Source organism: Aspergillus luchuensis, chromosome 6 (assembly GCF_016861625.1).
Source record: "Aspergillus luchuensis IFO 4308 DNA, chromosome 6, nearly complete sequence".
In the NCBI taxonomy this organism is placed as follows: Eukaryota; Fungi; Ascomycota; class Eurotiomycetes; order Eurotiales; family Aspergillaceae; genus Aspergillus; species Aspergillus luchuensis.
Window position 1 is genome coordinate 269563 of NC_054854.1, and position 26172 is coordinate 295734.

The 26172-nt window shown below is 50.6% G+C and overlaps 7 protein-coding genes across 7 annotated transcripts; 3 read left to right on the plus strand and 4 right to left on the minus strand.

Moving 5' to 3' along the window:
* Positions 1–537: 537 nt before the first annotated feature.
* TAE1 (N-terminal protein methyltransferase) lies at positions 538–1257 on the minus strand (the record flags this gene model as incomplete). Its single annotated transcript, XM_041692186.1, has 1 exon — positions 538–1257. One exon carries the CDS (start codon positions 1255–1257, stop codon positions 538–540), a length of 720 nt encoding a protein of 239 aa, XP_041545597.1.
* A 278-nt stretch (positions 1258–1535) lies between these two features.
* On the plus strand, positions 1536–3225 carry AKAW2_60100S (uncharacterized protein; the record flags this gene model as incomplete). The annotated part of the gene is made up of 6 exons (XM_041692187.1): positions 1536–1670; positions 1740–2354; positions 2416–2473; positions 2528–2590; positions 2668–2779; positions 2871–3225. 6 exons carry the CDS (start codon positions 1536–1538, stop codon positions 3223–3225), a joined length of 1338 nt encoding a protein of 445 aa, XP_041545598.1.
* Positions 3226–4636: 1411 nt separating this feature from the next.
* On the minus strand, positions 4637–13471 carry AKAW2_60101A (FMP27 family protein; the record flags this gene model as incomplete). Its single annotated transcript, XM_041692188.1, has 3 exons — positions 4637–4697; positions 4746–4846; positions 4895–13471. The coding sequence occupies 3 exons, from the start codon at positions 13469–13471 to the stop codon at positions 4637–4639; spliced, it is 8739 nt and encodes a 2912-aa protein (XP_041545599.1).
* A 1475-nt stretch (positions 13472–14946) lies between these two features.
* Positions 14947–16652, minus strand: AKAW2_60102A (uncharacterized protein; the record flags this gene model as incomplete). The annotated part of the gene is made up of 5 exons (XM_041692190.1): positions 14947–15257; positions 15344–15460; positions 15523–15636; positions 15756–15881; positions 16094–16652. 5 exons carry the CDS (start codon positions 16650–16652, stop codon positions 14947–14949), a joined length of 1227 nt encoding a protein of 408 aa, XP_041545600.1.
* Positions 16653–16954: 302 nt separating this feature from the next.
* AKAW2_60103A (uncharacterized protein) lies at positions 16955–17197 on the minus strand (the record flags this gene model as incomplete). Its single annotated transcript, XM_041692191.1, has 1 exon — positions 16955–17197. One exon carries the CDS (start codon positions 17195–17197, stop codon positions 16955–16957), a length of 243 nt encoding a protein of 80 aa, XP_041545601.1.
* Positions 17198–19818: 2621 nt separating this feature from the next.
* Positions 19819–21712, plus strand: AKAW2_60104S (translation initiation factor 4B; the record flags this gene model as incomplete). The annotated part of the gene is made up of 6 exons (XM_041692192.1): positions 19819–19822; positions 19923–19979; positions 20036–20080; positions 20201–20269; positions 20344–20634; positions 20688–21712. 6 exons carry the CDS (start codon positions 19819–19821, stop codon positions 21710–21712), a joined length of 1491 nt encoding a protein of 496 aa, XP_041545602.1.
* A 1683-nt stretch (positions 21713–23395) lies between these two features.
* Positions 23396–25234, plus strand: AKAW2_60105S (MFS transporter; the record flags this gene model as incomplete). Its single annotated transcript, XM_041692193.1, has 8 exons — positions 23396–23512; positions 23572–23592; positions 23645–23702; positions 23755–23814; positions 23870–24155; positions 24212–24590; positions 24637–24739; positions 24792–25234. The coding sequence occupies 8 exons, from the start codon at positions 23396–23398 to the stop codon at positions 25232–25234; spliced, it is 1467 nt and encodes a 488-aa protein (XP_041545603.1).
* Between the last annotated feature and the right edge of the window lie 938 nt (positions 25235–26172).

Consider the following 26172-nt stretch of genomic DNA (forward strand, 5'->3'; position numbering starts at 1 on the left):
GTTTATGACGGCTTGAGCCACTGTACTATATACACCGATACCCTGCTTGTTCCTACTTACATACATGATCTGGTTATGCTTTCTGGCCTGTGTTTGAAGACTGCATAGCCATCACACACTCCTTGATCCAGTCGATAACAACATGTCTCCCATGGTTGTTGATTTCGCATTGGCATCACTTCTGCAGCTAGCATAGATAGATATGATACTTCGTACCAATTCAACTAAGCACTCTGCATCTCGACCCGCTCACAAAAGGTGTGCAAACCCGCTGGTCTGCGATGGGCTTTGCAATATTCCTCCTTAGGAGTATGCACGGCACCGGCTAGGTATATTGTCCGCTGCGCACAACTTTGCGTCCCTTCAAGGGGGACTGCGCAATGCCAGCGTCTGCACTGATAGCGCGAGCCTCGGCTCCAAAGGCATTAGAATCCGCATTGACTCAGAAGTCCCAGCGGCAGATGATACCCAGCACCTCCGACAAACCAGGTACACAGCACCGCCGTATCACATCACTGAACAATCTCCCAAAGACCCTCAGGTCGACGGTCTCAACGCATAAAACCTCACAGGCAAGAGCTTAAAATTCTTCGGGAATCCCAATTGCAACTCCGACGCAACAAGCACCAACCCAGCCTCCTTAAACAGTGTCCGAAGCTTCTCATCCGTCCTGGTCACACTACTATCCTCCTCATCAAACATATCCAACCCATTCGGATCGGTGGACTGATTCTCCTTCACGACCATAATCCCCGTCTCCGTCAACGCCTCCCGACATCGAACAAAGTACTCTCTCAACTGCACATCCGTGAGATGCCCCACGCAGAACTGCGTCCAGATCAAATCGTACTTGTTCTTCTCAGGATACCAATTCTCCAGACCCATTGTATAAATATCCCGGACAACACCCGTGCGCTTCAGCTCCGAGTTCCGAATCACCTCGGTGAACTTCTCAATGGGCTCGACGGCATCGACGCGCTCGCAGACCTGGCTGAGGAGACCCTCGGTGACGCGACCCACGCCCGCGCCGCAGTCCACGCCAAGCGGGAGCTTCCCTTCCGTCGGGCAATTGGGAATCATGCGACGGACCTTGCCAAGGAAGGTCTTGGAGCCTCGAAGATCGATACGCGTGTACCATGGGTACGAGCCTAGCATGCCCAGCATGGTCTTTGCGTTGGCGGCGACGGAGTTCCAGTAGCGGAGGGAAGCGGCATGGTCGATGTGGGAGTCGGGAGGGGCATCGCTGGGGGTGGACATGGTGTGTGTGTGTTGCTGCTGTCAGCAGTTATGTAGCACAGCGCAGCGCGGTGCAGCTCTATAAGCAAGCTTCAAGTAAGTAAGTGAGTGAGGAAACTGCTGCAAGGGATGTATCCCACCCGATGTGATGTTGTTGATGCGGGATAAAATTTCCCTTATCGATCGGCTTATCTAATCGGTGCAGAACTACACCAATCGATCATCCACGATTCCTATCGGAGTCAAGCGTCAACAGATCCCAACGGCGTGGTCCGATAGCGCAAAATTCAAGATAGAAGATGGATGATTCACCTGGCGTCGAGCATACTGCGTTCATGCAATGGGCAGAAGCGTCGGGGATCAAAATAAAGGGCGTCACCCCGGCACGATTCCCCGGCCGACGGTTGGGGATGAAGGCAACGCGAACAATAAAAGTAGGCTGCTAAAACCTGTATTCCTAGACCTAGGGAGGAGATACTAGGGTACATTGCTAATTTACCTAGAACAATGAGATCATGCTCACCATTCCTGTGGACCTAATGCTGACTATCGACTCTATCCCATCATCATTCACATCGCAATTTCCTGCTGGGACATCAATACACGGGATATTGGCTGCGTTTCTCACACACGGTGATCCAGCCCTGCTGAAAGATTTCGATGCTTGGCGGAGCGTATGGCCCTCGTTTGATGAGTTTGAAGATAGCATGCCGGTCCTATGGCCCGCGCAGCTTCGGGTATCGAATTCAAGCTACGAGGCCAACGCCAACCCTTCCTCGCCAGAGAAACAAGACCAACATCAAAATAGGGGGAAAGTCCTCCTCCCACCCTCCATCTCTGGAGAATGGAATACCTTCTCCAAAGTGCCTGTAGGCGTGGACTATGACACGCGATATCAAAACCTACTCAGCCACCAAGAAAAGCGCCTGAAAGATGCCTGGGCGAATGTCTTGAAAGTGTACCCGGAGACTGAGTGGAAGATGTTCGCATATTACTGGTGCATAATTAATTCGAGGAGTTTCTATTATGTCTCTCCTGGGAAAGATGAGCCAGAGGACTGGAATGATGCGATTGGAATGGTGCCGTTTGCAGATTACTTTAATCATGTTGATGATGCAGTGGGTTTATCCCTTGTCTATACACCTTCTGGATAAGTGTGTACGTATTGACGGCATGCAGGCATGCGATGTCAATTTTGACGGAAAGAAGTATACTTTTCGGGCTACGCGGCGATACGGTGCGCTCTCTCCCCCTTCATAACATTTATGCGTGCAAAAATAACACCATCCAGAGAAAGGCGAAGAGGTCTACATGAGCTATGGCAACCACTCGAATGATTTCCTTCTAGTTGAATGTCAGTACATTACCCTTTTTTTGGACCCAACAACACTTACACCTAAAGATGGACCGACCACTGACCATTAACTAAAGATGGCTTCACCCTCCCCACCAACCCATCCGACAGCATCTACCTCGACGACATAATCTTCCAAGATCTAAGTATATCCCAGAAACAGGAATTAGCTAAACAGGAGATCTTTGGGTGAGTGATCCCCACATTAGCCTTCAAACGCAACTGCACTCCCGACCCAGATGCAGACACAAGTACTGACACCGTATACTAAAACTCACAGCAACTACACCCTCTCCCACCCCCTCGCCCAGGAAACCCCCCTCCACTACGCCGCATGTCTAAAATACATGAATCTCCGGGAGTGGCGCGCCTACGTAAATGGACGCTCAGAGCGGGGCGTCGACGCGCAGAAGACCGCAAGCGTAATACGAGGCTGGGTGGAAGTATATCTGAAAGAGTGCATCGGGACCATGGAGATTATTGCGAATATGCTTGGAGATCTAGGAGAAGAAATTGGAGATAATAATAAGGAAATAGGATCAAAAGCATGGGAAAGAGAGAAGCTACAAATGTTGCTGGATAGATGGGGACAGATTAGACGGATATGCGAGGGTGTTCTTGGAGAATTGGAATAGTCTGCATATTACACAGCTGCATTGGCAAAGTCATGACCAAATTACTAACACCGTGATATACTCTGCATTGCACTCTTACATACCTTTGAAAAAAATGGACCATATCGATATTTGCATCACCGAATTCTTCTGATTCTGTGCTTTGTTCACATCCTCCAGCCAGCGATATTATAGTATATTAAGTTACACAGAGCCTGCTCAGTCCTCCAAACCATTTAAATCCACTTTGTACTACAGCATGGAATAAACAATTAATTCCTGGTAAGTAAGCATACAGAACAAAGCATAGACTCCATACGATACCAATGCCTCAAACCGACACGAAATGAATGACTTGCAAATATACTATCTCTATCTGACTAGAAGAGAAGACAACTCCCCTCGCTCAAACCATACTGTCTAATAGCTAATCCCAATTCCATAGAAAACAATATGAAACTGTACAGCTTCCAATATAGTACATCCCAACATCATCGCGGAACATCCCTAACCCAAAAACCTACCTAACAAAATCATCAGGACATTAATTCCCCTCCTTACTTATACTTCCCTCTCTCTGCCCCCATTCCATTCCCAAGCACTTACCTTGAGCCTACTACTTACTACTACACATACTAGCAACATCCATTGACATCGGTACTAACTATCACCATCATCATCCTTGAAACAAGACAGAATGTGCTCTCACAAAGTATACACACCTACATGGAATGCGGACATCTGGGCAGTGATGGTCTTGCCCGATGGTGGGACGCGAAGCTACGCAATGGAATCAAAGTTGTCCGCGGACAAATTGGGATAGTTCGCCATGCTGGCGCTCGGTCAGAGAAATGTCATGCTTGTTTGATGATCACTCCGTCGGATTCGACGGCATCGGGGTGATTGATCCATGTTCTCTCGTCTATGTAATTTGGTATGAGTGCTAGTGCTACCTCTACAGTAAGCATATGGCTGGCAAAGATTGTGTCTTATCCTGTCCTATCATACACGGTTCATAGATATGTTATGTCCACTGCGCGTGCCAAAATAACAACGAGAGCTCCTTTATTCCGTAACCTTTCTTCGTACACTATACACCAGCAACACAGATCAAGAGGAATAGCAAGTGTCGGACAGCGCCAGTCGCTACTAAATTAATGTATTCCACACAAAAACCAAATATAATCAACTTTACACAAGAAGTGAAGTAAATCACACTTTACCCCTGGAACACCTGGAGACATCGGACAATTCGTCGATGGAAACAGGAAACCAAAAGCGTTGACGCCTATATACGACCCACTGCGCTGGGGGTATCACACGGCAAATGCGAGGCCAGTAATGTGCAAATAACAAAATGACGGATTATAATAGAAATGTATGATGCAAAAAGCCAGCGGTGGGGCGGCCAGCTGAATAGAGCGACGCGGGCTCATTTTCGAGAAGGTATCAACTTCCGGCCAAAGTTGCGGATTGATGTCTTGTGGCTAGTCCTATTGAACATTAGCTCGGATACCAGGGCTAGCTCAGGCATTACTTACGTTTCTTCCGGCTCGTCCCAGGTCTTGATTGTCTGTGACCTGGGCATGGCGTTGCCTGAAGTCATGGGTCGAGTGGGAGGATTAACGATTCGGCGTGATTGCTAAAAGCTGATTAGCGGCGTCCTTCACAATTGCTCTATTCAACGTACCTCCCAGCGGGCATCCACGTCAACTTCGCTCGCAGAGCGAGAGTCCGGTATCACCCCGCTTGGCTCGTGGAGCATACTCGATCCGAGAGAGTTGGATCGCACAAGCGGAGAAGTGCCTGTGCCAGACTTCCCAGAGCGTTGAGACTCTGAATATTCGCTGTTCGAGTCCGCGCTAGCCATGCTATGAGCGTGATCGGACGCATTCACCGCGGTATCGGAGTAGTGTACAAGCTGGCTTGAGCTAGCCAGCTCCCGGTACCGTTTCTGCTGCTGCTTCGAAGGCCGGTGGTGTGAGAACTTGTTCCCAAGGATGGCGGGCGCATGCGAGATTAGAGCCTTGATAACATCCTTCTTCAGTCGCAAGGCCAAATCGAGGTTCGACCATGTTTTGTTGCGGTACTCTAGGACAGGCAACCGGAAAACAAAGTCGTGGAGATCTTCTATGTTGTGCTCTCCCTTGCCTTTGTAGCTTAGACACAACACCACATCATGCACCTTGACGTGGGCAAGCGTCATGTAGTTTGACGCGCGGGACATCATCTGGGACAGGTCATCAGGAGTCTCCTTCTTGCCCTTGTTCGGTAGTCTTCCTAGTGCGAACTTCTTCTTCTCTTCATTATTTCCTGAACCGCCCGATGTGTTAGCGACGGATTTCTCGGTGGGCTGTCTAGACAATATGCGCAGACTGTCCACTGATCGTTTCTTTGTCAAGCCGCCACTCGTTGAAGGTCGGATGTGGTTGTTGTCCTTGGTATCCTTATGGAGAGGGGTCAGGGCAAGACCTCTGAGCTGCCGGTGTTGAGACTTCGGTCTGGCTTCTTCCGATAGCGACAGCGTTGGTTGCAGCCTCAGCTCAATTGCTCCTGGACCCTTCAGCTGCAGATCATCCGTTGAAAGATCACTGTTATCCTGGTGTGTACGAGCGGTCGGGCTTTCTTCCTCATCAGAATCAGATGAATCATCAAGTGGCTTCATGTTCTTAATCATGAAGGGCGAAAAGCCGCCATTCTCGAATGCAGTAGATCCGACGTTGGGGAACATGTACTCGAACACCTTTTGACCAAGTTCCCGCTCTAACTGAACCTTGAGAGGGAAGAGAGACACCTCAAAGTCATCCAAGACAGGGATACCGGCAACTGCCTCCAACATATGCCACTTCACCTTGATCATGCAGTCATCAGGGCCGTTGAGGCCTCGGGCCTGGTCGAGATAAGGCACGATGATCTGAGGATAGATGGCATCTGGAAGAAGGTTCAGACCGTACAATCGTTCAACTGCAACTAAGTTATGGTTCGAGCCATCGCTGTTGTCCGTGCGGTCATATTCAGCATTCCTGAGTTGGAACTCAACCAGCGGCTCCGTCTGGTCCTTCATCAAATGCCAAACCACCTCGCTTGCAGAAATGTTCCAGCGAAGAACCCCTTGTGTCTTCGACATATTCGGGTCGATCTTCCTCTGAGAGGAAGTAATAGCTTTCATCAAGAAGAACAGCTCATCCTCACATTGAGTCAGATCTTTCTCCAGCACCAGCCGGTCTTCCCAGCCTTGCTTATCCAAGTACTTGGCATGGATCTGGAAATGCTCCTTGATCTCTTCCAGCTGTCGGATGCGAGACTGGAGCTTGAAAACCATCTCGGGTGCACCTCTCAGATCACTGAAATCGGATGTGAGCATGATCCTCTCCAGGCGCTCGTTACGGACCTTCTCAAGAGGCTCGCTATAAAGAAGAAGATCAAGAATGATGATGTACATAGAGTAGTACTCGGCGGAGTCGCAAATGGCACGGAAGTGAGGAAAGTCGACGCTAATATGGTCCATCCTCGGTTCCGTATCATGCACACTATACTGTTGGTCTGACTGCCCTTTCGCCACCTCCTCGTTGTACTTTAGGCGGAGGTTGTTGTACTTGTCGTACCGCAGACTAGCCGAGGTCTTCTGTATGATCCTTGAAAAGCCGAACGGGTTCAGTTCGAAATCGAACAGTGCCTCAAGGTTCAGCCAAGGTGGCCATGCGGATCCCGGAGGATTTCCATATTTGTTGCCAGCATAGAATTGTAGATGATTCATTAGGCTCTTCTGCGTAGCCACGAAGAACTGGGCTCCGTCCATGCAAAGAGAGAAGCGACGCTGCACGAGACCGCTGACGTCGTCGGACACCCGCTCCTTGTCCATAATAGACACGACTTGAAGCTGCATGCCTTTCGCAGCCACTACCAGCACAGACTTTTGGTTCTTCTCACTCTGCAACTGGATCTGCGGAGCAATGAGTCGCAGATGGTAGCTGTTCTGAGGTGTGAACTCCGGTGCGATGTTTTCGCTGAACCCATCAGACTTGGGGGCGCTATGCCTCCTTTGGTCGGATTGATGCTCTTGCTCCTCTGCATTCACGTAGCGCTTTGCATCACTCAACAATTGTTCAATCCGATCCTCGATACTATCATCATCCTCGCTGTCGACAAGTCCGCCAGCATCCGATGGGCGTCTTGAGGCAGTCCGGAACAGTTTAGAATGCTTTTGCTTGTTCTTGTTTTGTTCATCGACAATATCGAGGATGAATTTGACAGCTCTCCGAGACATGTAGTACACGAATCCCCGGCGCTGGCTGACTTGATGGATATAGCGCAGGATGATGTTTCTCAGAGAATTGTTCCATTTCAGCTGGATGTTGTGGATGATGAATCTGTTGTTGAAGTCACTTGCCAGATCATCGTCAGGAGTGGAGTATAAGCCATCCATATCAGCCTCCTTGCCATCGTTCGTCGAGTCAGAGTCTGTTCCCATCCGGGAAGCGCTGTCTTGGACGAAAGCTTCGGGGTTCCTTTCCGTGGGGAGTTTTTCTTCCCGCGCAAGCTGCCTCTCAATTCGCTGAAGCCCGGCAGTGAGGAAAGTCCGTCTTCGGTTCAACGTTTCTGCCTGTCTAAGATAGTCGTTATGCTGACTCTTGAGTGCGGGGTCGGGATCGATCTCTTTGGCAAGACGGAGTTCCTGCTCGCCGATAGTACGACTACAGTCGCGAGTCTGCGCCTCGACGGCAGCAAGTCGGTCTCGGATGAGCTCCATTTGTACCCGACGAGGTTCATTGTTCTCCGACATAACGCATTCATGGGTGGGCTCATCACCGAAGGTGCTATACCCTGTTTCGTCAGGCGCGGTTTGGCCGTGGTCTGTTTGCCGGAAATAGGTAAACCGTGGTGTAAACGCCAAAGGCAGGATATGTGTGCGTGGGTTTGATTCTTGGGGCAATATCCAATCCAGCTCCACGAAATCATCCATGTCTATCCAATCAAGGTTCTGGTCGGGTATAGTAAATCGAGACAGGTCAACGGAAGCCACGGGTTGTTGGAAGGACGATATGATGTCGTCTTTGTTTTGCTCAATGTCGTCAAGATTGGTGCCCTCAATACTGGCCGAGACAGCCCTGAAATCCGCAGACTGCAGATCCAATTCCGCTTGGTTGATACGCATCGCGCTGGCCTTAGTTTGCTTCAAGCGACCCTTTGCCAGAGTCTTGACTTCCTCCCGTCTTTGATGTACATCAAGCTTCAGGCTATCCAACCGAACCTTGATGCCTGTTGCTGTCACCACATCCTCAGCATAGTCTTCTCGGTCCTTGTGCTTGTAAATGTGAGCCACAAACAGAGGAGCGAAAAGCAGTTGATACTTGACTGTGGCCAGATGACGGTTGAATTTCTTGCTTGTCTTGGTGATACCAGGCCACAGCGGTCCTTGTCGGACAGGGAGTGACATGACACCCGAGAAGAGAGACCACCAGTTGAAGAAGTGTGTGAAGAACCGAGGGGTCAAGTGAACAGTATTGTAGCTTGCAGACGGCTGAACAGAGTCGACGGACCAATTCCTGCTTTCAGGGGCTACAACGGATATTGACAAGTGGATGTGATTACTGCGGAACCCGCGGTAGGCATCATAAGTCTGCCCGAAGTTAGCTGCTTGAAATCGTCTTGTTACGGGATTTTGGCCTACCTCTCGCTGCGCAGGGTCGATATGAACGGGGTTCTGGAGCACAACTTCATAGTGCGGTCTGAAGTCAAATGACCGTTGGCCTTCGTCCACGTTACGCTCGAATACCAAACTGGCAGCCCATTTCACGTCACCAGAAAGCTTCATGACAACCTTCTTGAAGTGAGCGGCGTTCTTCAGGTCGCTCGACGTGGATGTGCTTTCCAAGTCCTGAGCTGTGGCTTCGGCCATATACCGAGCCTCATGACTGTAGTCCGGTATCGCCAGCACGTACTCTCCACTCCTGACGCTCATGAATTCCTTGGGATCATCACTAGTATGAACTTCCCATCTGACGTCTTTGCGCCAGCACATGACGAATCCGCCTCCGAACCCTGTTACCACATATGGATCGCGCGAACCCTTCAGACGAAGATGAACATCTCCATCCTCTTTCCATGCAACCTTGATTCGAGAGTGGAAGCTAAGTCTGATCTTGTCCCAGAATCCAACCCTATCAGAGGGGTCGATTTCTGTCTTGGTGAATCCTTCGATGATCTTCATCATATCTTGTATCACAGGCTGATAAGACATGCCCCATGAAATGCTCGTTGGTAGACTCGTGTTGATCTCAATTGTAGGATCGGAGTAAGTTTTGACAGGAGAGACAGATCGCCAAACTTCAATTGCAAAAGGAGGGCTCGTGGTCCCATCTGGCAGCTCCGTAGAGGGTACCAATTCAAGTTTAACTTGTCTGGCCGACTTATAGTCACGATACTCTTCGGCAATGACAAAGTTTGTTCGAAGAGACCAGCTGGGCAGCCTTGGAGACTGACCGGGACGTAAAGCTGGTATGTGCAGCAAATCCAAGGGATAGTCCCTCAGGTTGACGCGCGCCTCTCCCATTTCCAACTGTATACTCATGGGAACAAGCAGCGCATACTTCATGGACATCGGCATGCCTTTACCGATGGTGTTTAGGAATTTGGGGTAATCTTCCAAGGGGAAGAAAGGTTTGTCAATGACAAGGTTGATGTCACTTATCAAAGCGGCCAAGAGAGCAGGTCTGTTCGGAATTGAGAGTACAGTCTCCGTTTCTTGAACATCTTCAGGAGCCTCATCAGCACCGGAGAAAAGGTTCCGCACTTCCTTAATCGACGTGCCCTGGAATCGTAGGGCAGAATCGATCTTGTCCTTCCAGGACCGAGAATTGTGTTCTTGAAGACGAAACCAGGCATTCTCGGCTGAAACCTTGGCTTCGCATGACAGGCAGGCAGCTCCCTCGGTATCATAGCGGAACTTCTTTCCTCGGCCACGCTTGTCATCCTGCAAGCTCTTCCGCGGTTTAGGGTCGGCACTCTTGCTCCTCCTGGACTCTCCGCTAACACGTTCACTACGAAGTGTCCGGTGGCTTGACCGAGCCCGAAGTCTCGACGAAGAGCGGCGCTGATCCGATTCCTTAATCTTTTGTAATTTCAGCTCGAATGCCTCCTCGCGGGCCAAGCGCTGGCGCTGTTCTATAAGACCGGTGCGATAAATGCAACCAAGTTTCCATTCGAAAGCATCATCTTCCAACTCAAATAGCAGAGCCTTGCTGCGCAACGACACCCTGGGAATCTTCTTGGGCTCTTCCGGTTCTCTGACTGATCCGAATTCAGCTGAGTGTCCCTTGAAGCGTTCATGAAGCTGCTTAAGTGCTTTTGAGGTATTGATCACGTTGTCAAATATGCGATGCATTACCATGTGATGCGGTACACCCAATCGAATGAAATCAGCCCAGACATCTATACTCCTTTGCTCGACAAGATTGGTGCCATGTTTGAGTTTCATCTTACGTAAATCAATGCGAACGTTGTTCATGCTTATGATTCTCGCCCACACGCCCTTAAGCTTTGGCGCTTCTGCGTGTAACCGGATAAGATGTGCTTTCGCAAATGGAGCGGAGAGACGATGCGAGCCAGCGGTCAACCCGTAGATTTGAACCAACATTGGAGGATCAGCAGGCATAAAGGTCTTGAGCTGTATGACAGTTGCTCGGACATCATATGTCATGAGCTCGCCCCTCGCTGACGGACGTGGTGATGGGGGGTAAGCGAATTCCTTTTGAACAGGGGACATGGGCGTTTCAGGAATATCCGGTGACTTTCGCATGAAAGCGTCCTGGACCACTGACATCGCAACACCGAGGCAATAGTAGCGGTACAGGGAGTATTGTAGGTAGACGCCCTTGAAGACGGAATTGAGGTTACTAATCGGACCAAGACGATCACTCATCGTACTTAGCGCCACCTCGAATCTTGGTAGTGAGAAAAAGGGTTCGGCCTCCAGATAGTCTTCGGATTCAATGACAAATCCCTCGAAGCCGCGGACATGGAGGGCTAGCCGCCTTCCATCGGTGGCACCCACTTGTTTCTGTCTCGGAGGCGACGTAGGTGGGAACCGGAAGGACGACTCATCTCCAATGTAAGAGTGACTTGGGGTTCGCCTTCTCGCAAAGCTGACTGTTGTTGGTTCTGACTTCTGGGCTCTGTAGTCTGCAGTCCACGATTGTAGCTGGAATGAGACACCACGTGACACCTCGGAGACACTCGTGTCAACACCAGCAATCTCCAAGCTGAGGCCAGTGGCTTCGAATTGAAAGCGAAGCAGCCATGGAGGGATTCGTCTGAGAACACTAGGTTTACGCTCCTCAAATGACATAGAGGCCTTCCTTCTGTGCCGCGTTTGAGCCCGGAACTGCTCAAGCACCTGATGGATGCCACGGTTCACTTCATCGTTGACCATGTGCGCAGAACAGGTATTCAGACTCCCAGATGCAATCACGCGTACTTCTGGCGAGGCACTAAGTAGCACCTTGAATTCCAAGCTCTCGGTCGTTAGAAGATTATGTTTCACACCTGACGGGGTTTGATAGTACAGCTGGTGCGACGCCACCCGGTAAATGGAAGATAGCGAATAGTGAACCCCGCCTTCGGACGAATGTGAAGATTCGATGTCGAGAGAAATAGAGGAAATAGAGGAAATTAATAGATTATAATCGTCGTCAGGGGTGTCGGAAGGCTTGGAAATGGGGAGGACAAATCGAACCACGGGTTCGTGGACCGATACTTTGATACTGGCTTTGGGAAGAAGCCTGGAAATCAAGCGATGGTTATCTCTTTTTTTTCCACGAGGAGACGCCTTCTTCGCCTGAGTCAACCCTAAGAGCCGAGAGACCTGCTTTGGCTCTAGATCGAGTGATGGGGACGTCACCACCAAATTAGCAAATAGTATGTTGGTATTGCGCTCCTCCGGGTTGTGGTCATCGAAGGAGCTGATTGTCTTGGAAGGGAGCGTGGTCTTGATGGTTGTGGTCGCCATTGGGATATAAAGTATGTTGTCCGTCTCGCCTGAGCAATCATCTAAAGTGACCGACAGAGAGATGGCCGCCAGGAGAGCCTGATGGGCGACATCATCGCGTTGGAAATACATGCGATGAGCAGGACTCTTTTGGTCCATTCGGTGAAGATCAATACCTAACTCGTGAGATACCACGTTCAGATACACGGGATTTTGTTTTGACGAAGGCGGCTCAAAAGCTCGAGTTAACCTAAAGAAGCTCAGGGCCACCTGTATTCCTTGTATACCCCGAAGGATTGACCCGGCAAACTCCTTGGAGTCAGCGACTGCCTGCACAATGGTGTCGTCTCGGCTTCCGGGCTGATCCAGCTCCTCCACAAAGTCTGAAAAGGAGACCTCGTCATCGGTCTCAATATTGGTAGGCTCCACCGACGACTGCCGAGACTGTTTGACGCGCTGCATCAGAGTCATCACATCATCGTACGGGATATGCATGCGCCCAATTTTGAAAGCGATGGACGCATCTCGTAGACCCTCAAGGTCTTTGTGGAGAAGCCCATGTATATTGACCCGAACATTGTCCAGCACTTCGGTTGGCTCCGCTCCGTCTATCCCGAGTAGCACATTCTGTACATTCATAACCCACTCTGCCGGTCGATGCTCGTCAGGGCCCTGGTTCTTGCGCCGAAAGAAGAGTTTCCCTCGATCCACCATCTTGCGCCTCGTATCGACACCCAAGGATAAAGATCCAACCTGGATCTGACCAGCTTCCACCAGGTTGATGGTCGTATTGACGGCTACCACATCCACCAACTTCAACCAATGTATTTGCCGATGCAGTCGTTTTACTTGCTCCTTCATGCGGGTCAGCTTCCGCCATGTCTTGCTTCGCTTGGGTATAGAAGAGCTGTCTTCCCCATTATCCGGCGCGGTGGACGACTCTTTCTCCGACAGGGCTTCCGAAACCGATGCATCGGGCTTTGTGGCGGACTTCTTCCCCTTTGCCAAAGCTGAAGGGTCCAGAGTCAATTTTAGTTCGGTCAGGCGAATGCTGAGCCATGTCGGTTGCGCAAACGAGGGCGGGTGTAGAGAGAGGCCGAGGCCACGGAGTTCGATCTGGACGCCATCTCGGGGAACATATGCGATGCGGCGGAGAGAAAAATATCCTATTCGTTGAATCGAGATTCCGGTCGCAATCCGAACGATAGCGAATATGAGGAAGGAGGAGAGGTAGAGGAGGAGGAAGCCCACGAGGACCGTGGTCGGGCTAAAGAGCGTCATCGTAGTTCGCGGTCAGTAGGACCGATCCGTTGCACAAAATGGGCAACCGTCCAACAAGAGATCATGGAGAGGCGTTTCGGAGACCGCGGAGTGATTCTGGACGGAAGAGATGAGTGAAAAATGACTAGAGGGAGCAATGGTATGCCTATGCAACCACACGAGCTCCCCCGAGCAGATCCAGCGCAACCCTCCTGAAGAGAGGGGATGGGGGGGTTGTACTTCGGCGGATCCGGGAAAGAGAACAGGTCTCCGTTTAAGGGTAGAGCTGCAGAGGGGTTGAAGAAACGTTGTGAGAGTAACGAAACAGGCGTAAGTCAGTCATGCTTCTTCGTCCCTTTTCTCCCCTGAATGTAAATATTGATTTGTTCTTCGTCCTTCACCACCACCGCGAAACCCAGTGCGTTATGATGAAAGGTGAGGACGATCGGGAGGGCGAGCCATAGATGCCAAACCACTGGAGCGGCAACCTGTCAGCGGCGGAAAGGTCGAACCCGTCGCGCTCAAGACTGGAAGCGGAAAGCCGCCCACTTTTTTTTTTCCAGGCTGGCAATGGACCAACGAGGGGGTAACTCTCTGGCTGGACCGTCCGGCTGGCTCGGCATTGCTGCTTAGCAATTTACTTAACTGGCAAAAGATGTGGGTTTGCCCGCTGCATCGAAAATAAAAAAAGTAAAAAGCAAGCAAAGCAATTCGACGCACCTTCCGAGCCTCAAAGGGCTGCTGCAGTCGATCGGGGAGCATTTTTTCCCTTTCCCCTGGCTCCATGGGACCCGGTCTCACACAAAGCTTAGCAGCGTGGTCGTTCTTGTTTGGACTCTGTTGGATTCAGGTATCTATTCAGGTATCTATTTACCTACGAACACGGCAGTTGGCATCTTCCCTCCTTGAATTTAGCTCAACATTCTCACCAAGTACGTACCGCTTGATTGGGGATTCCTCACAAAACTTTCCCAACAATATCCAGAATGCTTCTTGGCGTGTGGAGCGGAAAGAAACACTTGTCAATCGCGAATACTCCGTAGTGTTCCATGTAATTAGGGTCTGCTTCATGATCATACAGGGTCTTGTTTCAAATTAAAATACACGGGTTTGGGAACAATATGATACATGACAAAAGGTAAAACTCCTTCTGGAGGCTTCATGGAAGCGGTGGCACCGGCATCCGTAGCCAACTCAGAGGTACGGCAGATCCGACCAGCATGTTGTTGGTCGAAGGCTAAAGTCGCAACCTCATAACCCCCTGAGTAGCAGCACAGAATCATTGCAAAGCTGAGTGCAAGTGCAACACACAATGCTGCTGGGATTACCATCCTAGAGGACAATTGAACGATCTACGTCCATCCCCCGATCACACAGTCCTCTCCTTAACATACTTAGATCGGACATGTAAGATCGACCCCCAACCATTCGAGATTGGCCGTAACTTTTCTCTTTCTCACCCATAGCCAAGTTGCTAGTGGCCGTCTAGAAACCGACTACTTAGCTGCAGGATCCGAATTTCCCGATTCGAGACCACTAGTCTTGAGCTTTTCCAGCTCCCCGATCTTGTCGTCAATAAGTGCGATCTCAGCCTCGATACTCAACACTTTCTCGTTCAGAATACCCCTGTAATCGTCATCTGAGAGTGACTTGAGCGGGATCCATTTGGAGTCGGCCATCCGCTGCAGGAACGGCTTAGACGTCGTATTCGCGTTCTCCATTTGCCAGGTGTCGATCGCATTATAAGAGCTTTGCCCGACATAGCCTAGTAGCGAGAAAACAACTAGCCCAGGGACAAGTCGCCCGCCTAGCTCCGACCATCAGTAAACACAACCACCACCACCACCTCTTTCTCTCTCAAACGGGAAAATGAAAGGATGCTACCAAACTCACCCATTAGCCTCGTAACAGCCCCTCCGGCAACTCCTCCAGAGAGGGCGCTGACATAAGCCCGTTGCTTAGGGGTCGCCTTGTCTTCATAGTGAAGCTTCAGAATGTTGCTTCTCAACCCTGTAGCAGCAAGCTTGGTATCAAGTCCAGATCTATAAGGGACAGAGGAGAGAAAGACTCACACCAAAAGGAGGCTCCACATGCAAACCAGTGGATTCCGCAAGAGATAGAATGAATGACGGGGTGAGGAGACCGGATAACTCCTGATATTCCCCCGTATATGAGACCAGCAGATCCTGTTAGAGAAAGAGAGTAAGTAAAGTAGGACTGCTGCAATGAGTCTCCGGCTTATGTTGCCTGGGTTGAGGCAATACAAGCCGGCCGACCAGTCACCGGGATGGGATTGGTAACTAACCAGTCACGGCTCCCACCTTCAGAGAGGAGGTCAATACATTAGGCTCCGGATATAGCGATTTGGCCTGTCCGCTCATCTTTGCGGTTTCTGGCACTGTAGTCTGCGACTTCAGGTCAGAGGCATATCCTGGTTAACAGTTTCAATCAGCATCTTCTCTCATGCAAATCCACAAGCGTGCACGTGATTCACGCAGGCTCGGGATGCTTATCTAATCCATCCACCTGATGCCAAGCAGGAGTATAATTGATACAATGGTCTGCTTGTTATCTATTTAATGCAGACAATATCCTGTGTTAAGACACTTGTGGGACACCTTAATGCCTTAAATACACACATACTATATACAAGGCTCTCGCAAGTAAGATAGCTCCAGACTTTATGAACCTGATCCTTGGAGAAGCCCAATCGGCTCAAGATTCCTTCAGGCGATCTTCTTGTTCCAACCAGAGAATCTTCCATCGCCGGAGGACCGCAAATGAAGACCTTTGTATTCTGCGTCGACTCCTTGAATGTGCTCCTTAGAAACTCCTCGTCGATGTACCCTGTTCTGTAAGGGGAGTTCTCCTCTTTTGGACGGCTAACAGTGTATATGTAGTTAAAGCGGTCAGGAAACTCGGTGGCATAACGATCAAGTTCCTCCTTCAATAGTAGATCTTCCTCGGAATTGACTCCGAAGATCAGAGTCAGTTTCGTTCTATCCTGAGGATCTTTCAGTATGCCTTTGATAAGCTGATAGATAGGCGTGATTCCCGCCCCGCCAGCCAAGAGGTAGGCATGTGATAACTCATTCTGCTTCCATTGATAGCCTTTGAGTGAAGTCGCAAATGTGAGTGAGTCTCCAGGCCTCAGGGAGTGCAAGTAACCACTGGCCTTCCCATCCGGGTATTTCTTGACCATAAGTTCAATATGTCCTGGTTCATCTGTGTATTTGATTGTTAGTTAGCAAACATGGTCCAAATTAGGCCAATCCCTAACTACAGGCATGTCTTATCTCTATGATAGATGGACCATGTCTATGTGTTCAGTGTGTGGTGAGTCGGACATGGCATGAGCTCACCCAGGTCACTTATAGGAGTGTATGGTCGTATCGTAGGAAGCCAGCTTCCTTCAGGATGGGTGATGGCTAGGAGCGCGGCTGTTGAATGTTAGCAGGTTATCCTGACGATAGAGACCGTCCTTCATAGGGCAGGTGTTACAAGTCAATGTCTGCGGGCGGATTCGTTAGGGTATTCAAAGACTAGCCGCTTCGTGTTGTGATTGACATTTTTGGTGCTCTGCAGGCGCAAAGTGGTGACACCCAGCCCAGAGAAGACTGATTTTGGCTCATTCGATTCCGCAAACGCTGTTGAGAATTGCTTCGTGCAATATATGCCCAGGCCTGCAAAGCCAGCCACTCCAGCAACCTTGATCGCCTTGGGGATTGTGCGCTGGATGATAGTCATCCTTTGTTTAGAGAACCACTGCTTTATCAAGATGGAAACGAAGAAAGCAAAAATGGACGAGAAGCACTCAGAAAGTACATTGGGGCTTCACGGTCTAAATAGGCCGAGAAATCAGTAGTGTACTCCATCTCGCATAAGGTGAAAGACCACTGTGGACCAAGGGACAAAGCAATTGCCTCAGAGGAGCATGTTTCATTGGACGAGATCAGTGGATATATTATCGTCCCCAAATTAGGGAGACCAGATCGAGTATATCGTAGAAAGGAGGACTGCAGTGATATACAGAGTGTAGTCCCAAAGACCGAGCAACATCAGATTTCAAACCCCGACAAAATCCGAGACCCTGGATGATGTCAACGACAGACGGTGGTGTGTTTGTGTGCCTGACGGCAGCGGGTCGGTGCCTTGATCTTCCCGCCATCAAAGCGGGTCCACCGAGTAAATGCAATCAACAATTTGTGACTACCGGATTTATATCCCTATGGCTTCAGTATTGTCATTCCATCTGTAGCAATACATCAGGATTCGCCTGTTCTTAAGTTCACATGATATCAACGTCTTTTGAAGACCATCCGGAGTAGATGACTCCATTTAATACAGTACTATACTAGTCTCTGTAGACAGTGCCCATGATTGAAACTTCGACAACAACTACGATATATATGTTACTACTTATCGTGGTCACATTATACTAGTACTCCAGCAGTACTTATTCTGCTTTGGCGTTCACTCTTTCTAAACTGATAAGGCATGAGATCGACTTCCGCCATGTATGCATAGACTGACAGGGTATTTGACGGCCCGCAGATCCTGACTCCCCGCTGCGGGACGCATGGGGAGTGGAGTGCGGGTCGCTCAGGTTGTACAAGTAGCTGGCGTGTTGACTGGATCAAAGATGTAAAGAGGCCCTTGCAGTTCCTCTGAAGAGCAGCGGGGGCTGTGCGTTGACCTTTGCATTCACAACAAATAGAAGATTTGGCTGGTTGGACTAATGCAGGCTTCGCGAGGCTTCCTGAACAAGCCACACGGGAAGTCTCTTGAGCAGAGCCACGGAATATTGCTCCCTTCCTAGATAGTTCTGAGATTATATTTACTGCGCGCAGCCTGGTTTGCATCTTCTCTCGGACGCTTGTCTACATTTGGAACCTACATTAGCGTCCATGTGCAGCGTGAGGATGCCAAAGATGTGCATCAACCGGGCTGACGAAGAGCAAGATATGTCCTTAGCCCCGAGAATGGCGTACGAGCCATTTCAGATCAACAGTTGCTCATCACCCCTCGCTTGTTAACTGTATACGTTCTCAAACTCCAAGTTCCCCTCGCTGTACACTAGGTGCACAAATCCCAACCATGTGACTATATTTCTATGTCCATATACGTAGCCGCTGCCGGTACCGTCGTATAGAACCGTGACAACCTAGGAATATCCAAGGGTTGAAGGAACTTGTAAGTGGGCAAGTCCTTCGAGTGGGAGTTGGCATTGGTGTCTTCAACAAGTGTAGAATATCACCGAAGACGCTTCCTTCGGATGGATTGATGGGTAGTGTTTGGAGTTGAAGCCGATAGCGGTTCTCAAAAACTGGTTGTCTTCACTCGTACTTTGTTTCGTTTTGGACACGAACGACTGTTTGGAAATCGACAATCACCGACACACCCGAACGTACGGAATAGTACCTGAATAGCGCTGAGCAATATTTTTGTACTGTCCTTCCAGCCTGTGTATTTTGTCTTCCGATTTCCCTAGTCGCCATTTTGACACGGAGATGTATTTTGGGATGGCGTGGGGGTCACAGGCGTCGGAGGTGAATGGTAACTAGCTCCATTAGTAGCAATGCCTTTTTGCTGGACGGTTGTGAGTCTGGATGAGAAACTGCCAGGTAGACATTCGCAGACAGAAAATGAAAAAACTACTGTGTGTCATAGCAGTGCACGATGAAGTTAGTTTGATAATTTATTAACCTGGAAAAAGCAGGTGAGAGAAAAGGAGTGATTGCAAGTGCTGTCTGCGTGTCGGTTAAGCGCCGTTCCTAGAATGGAACCAACCGCGCAGACAATGAAGACAAGAATGTCTGGCCCAATGCGGAATGGGGCCTATTCAAGCGGAGAACCGATGAACAAACAATATTCACCACCATAACAATAGTAGTAGTGACAAGGGAGCAGAAAAGGGAGACAAGTTTGACAATCCACAGTCACTGATACTCATTATCTCATCGAATCCGACCGAAAAAAGACACCGGGTGGAGAGGAGAAAGAGGGGCGGAAGGAGAGAGACACACTTTCTCCGCAAAAAGGCGAGGGAAAAAAGGTGGAAAAAAGCCCTCGGGTTGGGTCGAGGCGGCCGACCCAAAGCCGCACCAACACTTTTTTGAGGCTGACTTTTCTAGCGTCATCACTAAAATTTATCCTCACGGATTAACCTACTTTCCCCCTCTGTCCTTCACTGCGGAGCTGTCCTGCATTCCCCCCATCACTCAACGCCCCTTTGGACGTCCACTATCACTCTCGTGATTTCTTCCCCGTCGGAAGCCCCCCCCCTTAAATCCTTTAGAAGAACCTTTATTCTGAGACGCGCACAGGAATCCCCTTGGCGCGTTTCCCACTTCTGAACAACCGCAATCATGGGTACGTTTAACCCCTCCTCGTCCGGCGCACTGTCCCAATTTACGTCAATTTCGCATCCTCTGAACTGTCCTGGATACTAATGGCTTTATTCTACGTACAGCGCCCTCTAAGCAGAAAGCCCAGAAGATGTCTCTGGGCAACTTCTTGGCCGATGAGAGTATGTCCCTGTGCATCCATATCGTCGCGGGGAGGAACGGTGGCTAACAGGAACAGACTTCGGTTCTTGGGCCGACGAGATGGAAGACATGCCTTTGCCTTGTAAGTGACGGATCCCTTGCCTTTGGTTTATCGCTCCCTGCTAATATTGATGCCTTTCTAGCCGGTACGTTGTACATGCTATTTCTTCCTTCGATCCGATTGATGCTAAACTTATATCAGCTCCCGCTCCGTCCAGCTTCGGTCGCTCTGCTGCGCCTTCTTCTGGCTTCGGAAGCAGCTTTGGTGGTGGTACGGAACTCGCCCCTGTGTTATTGCTGCATTCTGCTCCGATATATGTGTTTGATGCTGATGGAAAGTACCAGAGCGTGAGCGTGGTGGCTACGCCGTGAGAGAGCCCCTTCCTCTTCCGACCCAGCCCCCCTACACTGCCCATGTTGGAAACCTGTCCTTTGATGCGACTGCCGCCGATATCTCCGACCTCTTTGCCGACTGTGGTGTTACCAACGTCCGTATCGTGGAGGACAAGTTGACCAAGGCCCCCAAGGGCTTCGGATATGTCGAATTTGAGACTGTTGATGGTCTGAAGAAGGCTCTTGATCTTTCCGGCGCTACCCTCCAGGGACGTTCCATCCGCACCAGCATTGCCGAACCTCGTAGGTGTCCCTTCTCAGGTATGATGATTTGCGCCAGCTGACGGTACCTATAGCCAAGGAACGTGATGTCAAGGAGTTTGACTGGACCCGCAGAGGCCCTCTGCCCGATATTCCTCAGCGCCGTGTGCCCGACCGCTCCTCTTTCGGACGCAACCTCGACAACATGTCTGATGCCGGCAGCGACCGCGGTAGTGGCCGCCGCAGCAACTTTGAGAGTGATGGAAAGTTCCGTGATTTCAGCAACTGGGAACGCAAGGGCCCTCTCTCTCCCCCGCCTGCACCTGTCCGGGAAGGTGGCCGTCCCCGCAGCAACGAAGCACCTGGTTTCAGAAGAAGCTCCCCCGCCTGGGGTGAGGGACGCTCCCAGGATGGCTCCCGCCCCCCGAGACGCGAATTCCAAGAACGCACCCCCACCGCTGCTGAACTCGATAACGCATGGAGATCCAAGATGCGCCCCGACCAGCCCGCCAAGGAGGCCAGCAACCCTCCCTCTCCTGCTGCCGCTCCCGCCGCCCCCGCTACTCGCCCTCGCTTGAACCTCCAAAAACGGACTGTGACTGAGGCCGTCTCCAGCCCCACCGCCAACACCGAGTCCAAGGCTAGCCCGTTCGGTGGTGCTCGGCCCATCGACACTGCCGCTCGCGAGAAGGAGGTGGAGGAACGTCGCCAGATTGCCATCCGTCAAAAGAAGGAAGCGGACGAGAAGGCCAAGGCCGAGAAGACTGAGAAGTCTGAGAAGACCGAAAAGCAGCGTCCTGCCAAGGAGCAGCCCAAGGCTGAGAAGACCGGTGCGCCGGCTGATCCCAACGGCCGCGATGTCGCCGAGCACGCCCAGGGTGGCACGAACTTCGAGATCCTCCGGCGGGCCGGTGAGGACGAGAGCGGTATGACTGCCGATCAGGATCAGAGCGAGGAGGCTGCTGCCAAGAAGGCCGAAGCCTCGACCGACGCTCCCGCCAGCAAGGCGAACGGCAACTGGAGGGCTGGGCCTGCCGAGGCTGGAGCCGACGACGAGGGCTGGAGCACCGTGAGCTCGAAGCAGCGCAACAACCGCCGTGGCGGCCGCACGTTTGCATAGATCAATGGATACCCCCCAAGCTCGTCATCGCTTGACCGAAAACCGTGCGCCATGGTCCCCGAAGAAGTGCGTGTCATAAAGCGACCAGGCTTTGCTTCTAGCCCATGTTGGGTCGCCGAATCGCTGCGCAACACTCGTGGAAATGGCCAGGTGGATTTTGGTTAACGTCGATGTCCGTTTGTTTTGATGTTGTTCAAGAGTCGTCCTCAACTTCTTTCGCTTTTCTCCTTTCTCTCTTCCTACGGGTTGCCGCCTCCGTCTAGATCTAGGATTCAGGTCTAGTCCCCTTGTTTCTTCCGTCAAGCATGTCGAAAAGTTTGTTCTTTTCTCCAAATTTCCTAGTGTGTGTTCTTCACGTTTCTCTGAGCTAGTTATTCCCATGTACGTGGATGAAGTGTTATACAGCAATGACCCTTATGGCTGATGCGAAGGAAGAAGAGTATACGTTTCTTTTCACTTGTTATCTTATGCTTTCTGAACTTGCTGATCAAAACCTCAACCCTCCATTCGCCTCCGAAATTAATTTGCCCAACCCCTTTTTTTGCTGCCAGACAGTTGCTATTCTTACTCCACTCTCCAAACTCTCTTTCCTTTTTAAACTCTGTCTTGCTTCTGGATCCGGGGATGGCGCGTGGAGTCTTGTTCCCTTCTTGTTCAACCTAACCGGAGAGCCCCCATGCATGTCCCTACTACTAGTTGACACGAGGCAGTTCCCCCATACGAATAAGATAACGATTAGCAGTTTATAAGGCCTAGTCTAGTAGCTTAGTACCTCTACCTCGTAATCACTATGATCGGTAAATGAATGACAATCATCACTACCATGAATACTACTAAGAGTGCGTGCAAGCTATGCGGCTAAGTATATATATACCAAACCGAACCCACTACCAAAATACATAAACATAAAAACCTAGTATTTAAACCCCACCCTCATTAGTACATCATAACTATCCCAAGAAATTAAAGAAAGAAACTACACCGATCGCTTTCGTCTCCCTCCCTCCATCAACGAGACAGCAAGCACGCGCGCGCGGAGAAGCTGAAGGGAACTTACAGAGAGACGGGGGAGGGAAAACCAAACCTAATTCGATCGAAGAGGATCGACGGGATGCATGGCGACCCAACTAGTAGCAGCAGTACCTAGCAGCAGCTGAAGAACGTGAGTGAGTAAGAGTGAGTAAGAAACTTAGTCCAGTCAGACCATCCATCAATTTATTCATTGGTGAGTGAGTTGAGTTCTTCGCTCCCAGCCCCCATCCCGAATAGGAAGTCGGGTCCCCGCGGATTATCTGTCTCTCTGTCTGTCAGAGAGGGAGTGAGAGAATTATGATGGGGGTGAGGGGAGGAATAAAGGCAATATGTTGAGCTAGAGCTAGATTACTACGTAAGTTGGTCTTTATCTATCTGCTAATCTGTCTTGTCTATCTATCTGGTTTGATTTTTTATCTATCGCATTTGGACGCGACGAGACTGCGACTAACTAGACTACGATTGCTACCATCTGATTACTATCCCGCTACCCTACCCCACATATCATACTACTGTCTGTATCTAAACTAGAGCTCTTGACCGACCGACTGACAGGCTCTGTTTTTTCTTTTTTTTCTTTCGCACATATCCCTCCTCTTCCCCTCACGATCCTTCTCTCAGTAACACCCCTCTCTGTGTGTCGGTGTCAGGATGTATCCAGCTGAGTTCCTTTCTGATCCGCCTTCTACGGGCTCTGCGCCCTGGAAGCTTGCTTTTCGCTCCTCCAGGGCATTTGTGATTTCTGTCGTGGCTATTGCGGTCTTCACGGTATTTGATCCTGGTGGTAATACAACCGATATTCGTGCTGATGTTGTGACCGAGAATAGGACGTCTTCATATATGGAATGGTAACTGCACCCCAACCTCGGATCGGCTCGGAGCTTCGTCTGACCAGTATAGATTGTACCCATCTTGCCAATTGTGCTCAAAACACGCGTGATCGTACCGGAAGATGAGTGTAGGATGTCTCTGTATCAGAAATTGTAAGACAACAGGCTAATCATCCACAGTGCAAAAATGGATGTCAATCATGCTGGCTGCCTTTGGCGGTGGTATATTCTTCGGATCCCGTAGGTGCCGTTATCTTACTTTCTGAGATGAGCGCAATTGACACCGAGTTGCTAGCCATATTCGGGTATTTCGCGGATAGAAGCTCATCGCGCCAGCTTCCGTTCCTTATTGGACTGCTCGCGCTCGCCGGGACGACTATCGTGTTCTGGTTCGCAGAAACAGTGTCGTCCTTGGTCATTGCGCGCAGTCTCCAAGGGTTGTCAGCGGCCGTGGTCTGGACTGTTGGTTTGGCTCTCGTCGTCGATACAGTGGGAAAGGATCAGGTGGGAGCTGCAATGGGATATGTCTCGATGGCACTGACCGTGGGGACGGTGTTTGGCCCATTTATCGGAGGGATCATGTGAGTTCAGTGTTTGTTGCATTGGATGGTTGAATGGCGATTTACTAATAATCTAGGCTGTCGCGAGTGGGCTATCATGCAGTGTTCGTATTGGCTATTGGGTTGATTGTGCTGGATATCTGTCTTCGGCTCGTGATGGTCGAACCCAAGAATGCTGCGCAATGGATTCAGTCGAGCAGTGACGGAGAGACACAAGGTCTGCTAGACGAAGCTGGTGCGCACAGCGCTGGGTACAATGCCATTACGGCAAATGCTGGCGCAGGTCAGACATCTAGCATCGCTGATGAGTGTCCAACCGAGGACAGCGGCGAGCCACTGACCAGCGGGAGGTCAACCTCTGTACCTGGGATTATCCGCCTGATCTTCTCGGGCAAGTTGCTCGTCGTTCTTTTAGCGACGGTAGTGGATGCCATCATCTGGTCCGCTTTTGATACGGTACGTACACATCCCATATTTCCAAAGATGAAGTTAACGAGGTCAGGTGCTCCCACTCTATGTCATGAAAACGTTCGGCTGGGGATCATTCGAAATCGGGCTGTGTTTCCTACCGCTCTTTGCACCTTCTTTCCTCTCCCCATGGATTGGTATGTTCAGACGATCTCCATGCCCTCTGGCTCTGCTAACTAATGATTGCAGGCGATGCAGTGGACCGTTGGGGAGCACCCCGAGTAGCCTTTGTCGGCTTCCTGCTCGATTTTCCAACATTGTTGCTCTTCCAGCTTGTCGCACGCAACTCGACCCAGGACCAAATTCTTCTCTATGTATTCCTGTTCCTCGCAGGTGTCGCTTCTACTCTGCAGATGGTCTCTCTGATGACGGAGGTCAACAACGTGACGGAGCGGTACGAGCGGGAATTCCCCGGTATCTTCGGACATCAAGGAGGAACCGCGCAAGCGTACGGGCTTTTCAATGTGGCCTGGTCTGGCGGGCAGGTACTGGGACCCTTGGTTGCGGGTCTGCTAGTCGAACGAGCCGGCTGGACGACAATGGTGACGGTGCTGGGGGCAGTAAGCGGAGGCATTTCCGTGGTTATCGCGCTCTCGGATCGAAGGGTTCTGCCGGGGAGGGAGAAGGAGTAACCTTGGACGTAGATTGATGAGTTACGATGCTAAGGCTGTGATGATGAGTATAACGATAACGATTGACGGGTCAAAAGGGGTGGAGATGAGATGTGGATTCAAAATCAAAATGTTGATGTATGATCATTCGGTCGGGAGGGTATAGTGAAGCCGGGAGGTCTGCAAGGGAGACAAGATCGGTGATTCCTCAGCGCACATCCCCTTTCTAGATAGGTTAAGGTTGAAGATCTCCCGGGTCAGCAAGGGAGCCCGATCTTTATCAAGGCTGCAGGGTTTATCAATTATCTCATGGCTGGTGTTACCCTGGCGATAAGAAACGCGATGACATCCAGGGCGGTTGGCCAGGAGGCTGGAATGGAGTCGACGCCTTTTCACAGCACGCCTCCCAGTCGGTGTGTATCAAGCGCCTGTCTGTAGGACCTTCGTACGAGACAGACCAAGCAAGTCAGCTTTAGGAACTGTCACGGGCATGAGATGCAACTGGCAGATCAACCAGACAGGCAAATGACGAGTCACCAACAGCTTCTCACTAGCCAGCGGGTCTCAACGGCGCGGTCCACACGTGTGGCCTCGCGCGCGGATCCAACAAAATTCCACGGCGTCTCTAAGGGTTCGCAGAAGGAGCAACATTGTTGGTTGGTGATAGGCAGTCCAATGCCAGAGATATGATGATCACATCCATTGGCAGTAGTAAGTAGTACTTGGGTGGACTGCCAGCGCAGCAGAGGAAGGAGAAGATGGCATTCCTTCTGCTGTTCTGGAGAGGGAAAGACCGGCGGCTCCCCACCGCTTCCCGCCGCAGGGACAATTAATGCATTCAATTCCCAGTTTAATCAATTAATCTTCCCCGTCTTACTACTTACTGTCCACTGCCTGTGCTGACTTCTTTCCTCTCACCGGCCTCATCCCCATCTGCCTCTGCACGCTCTCTCGCTTTC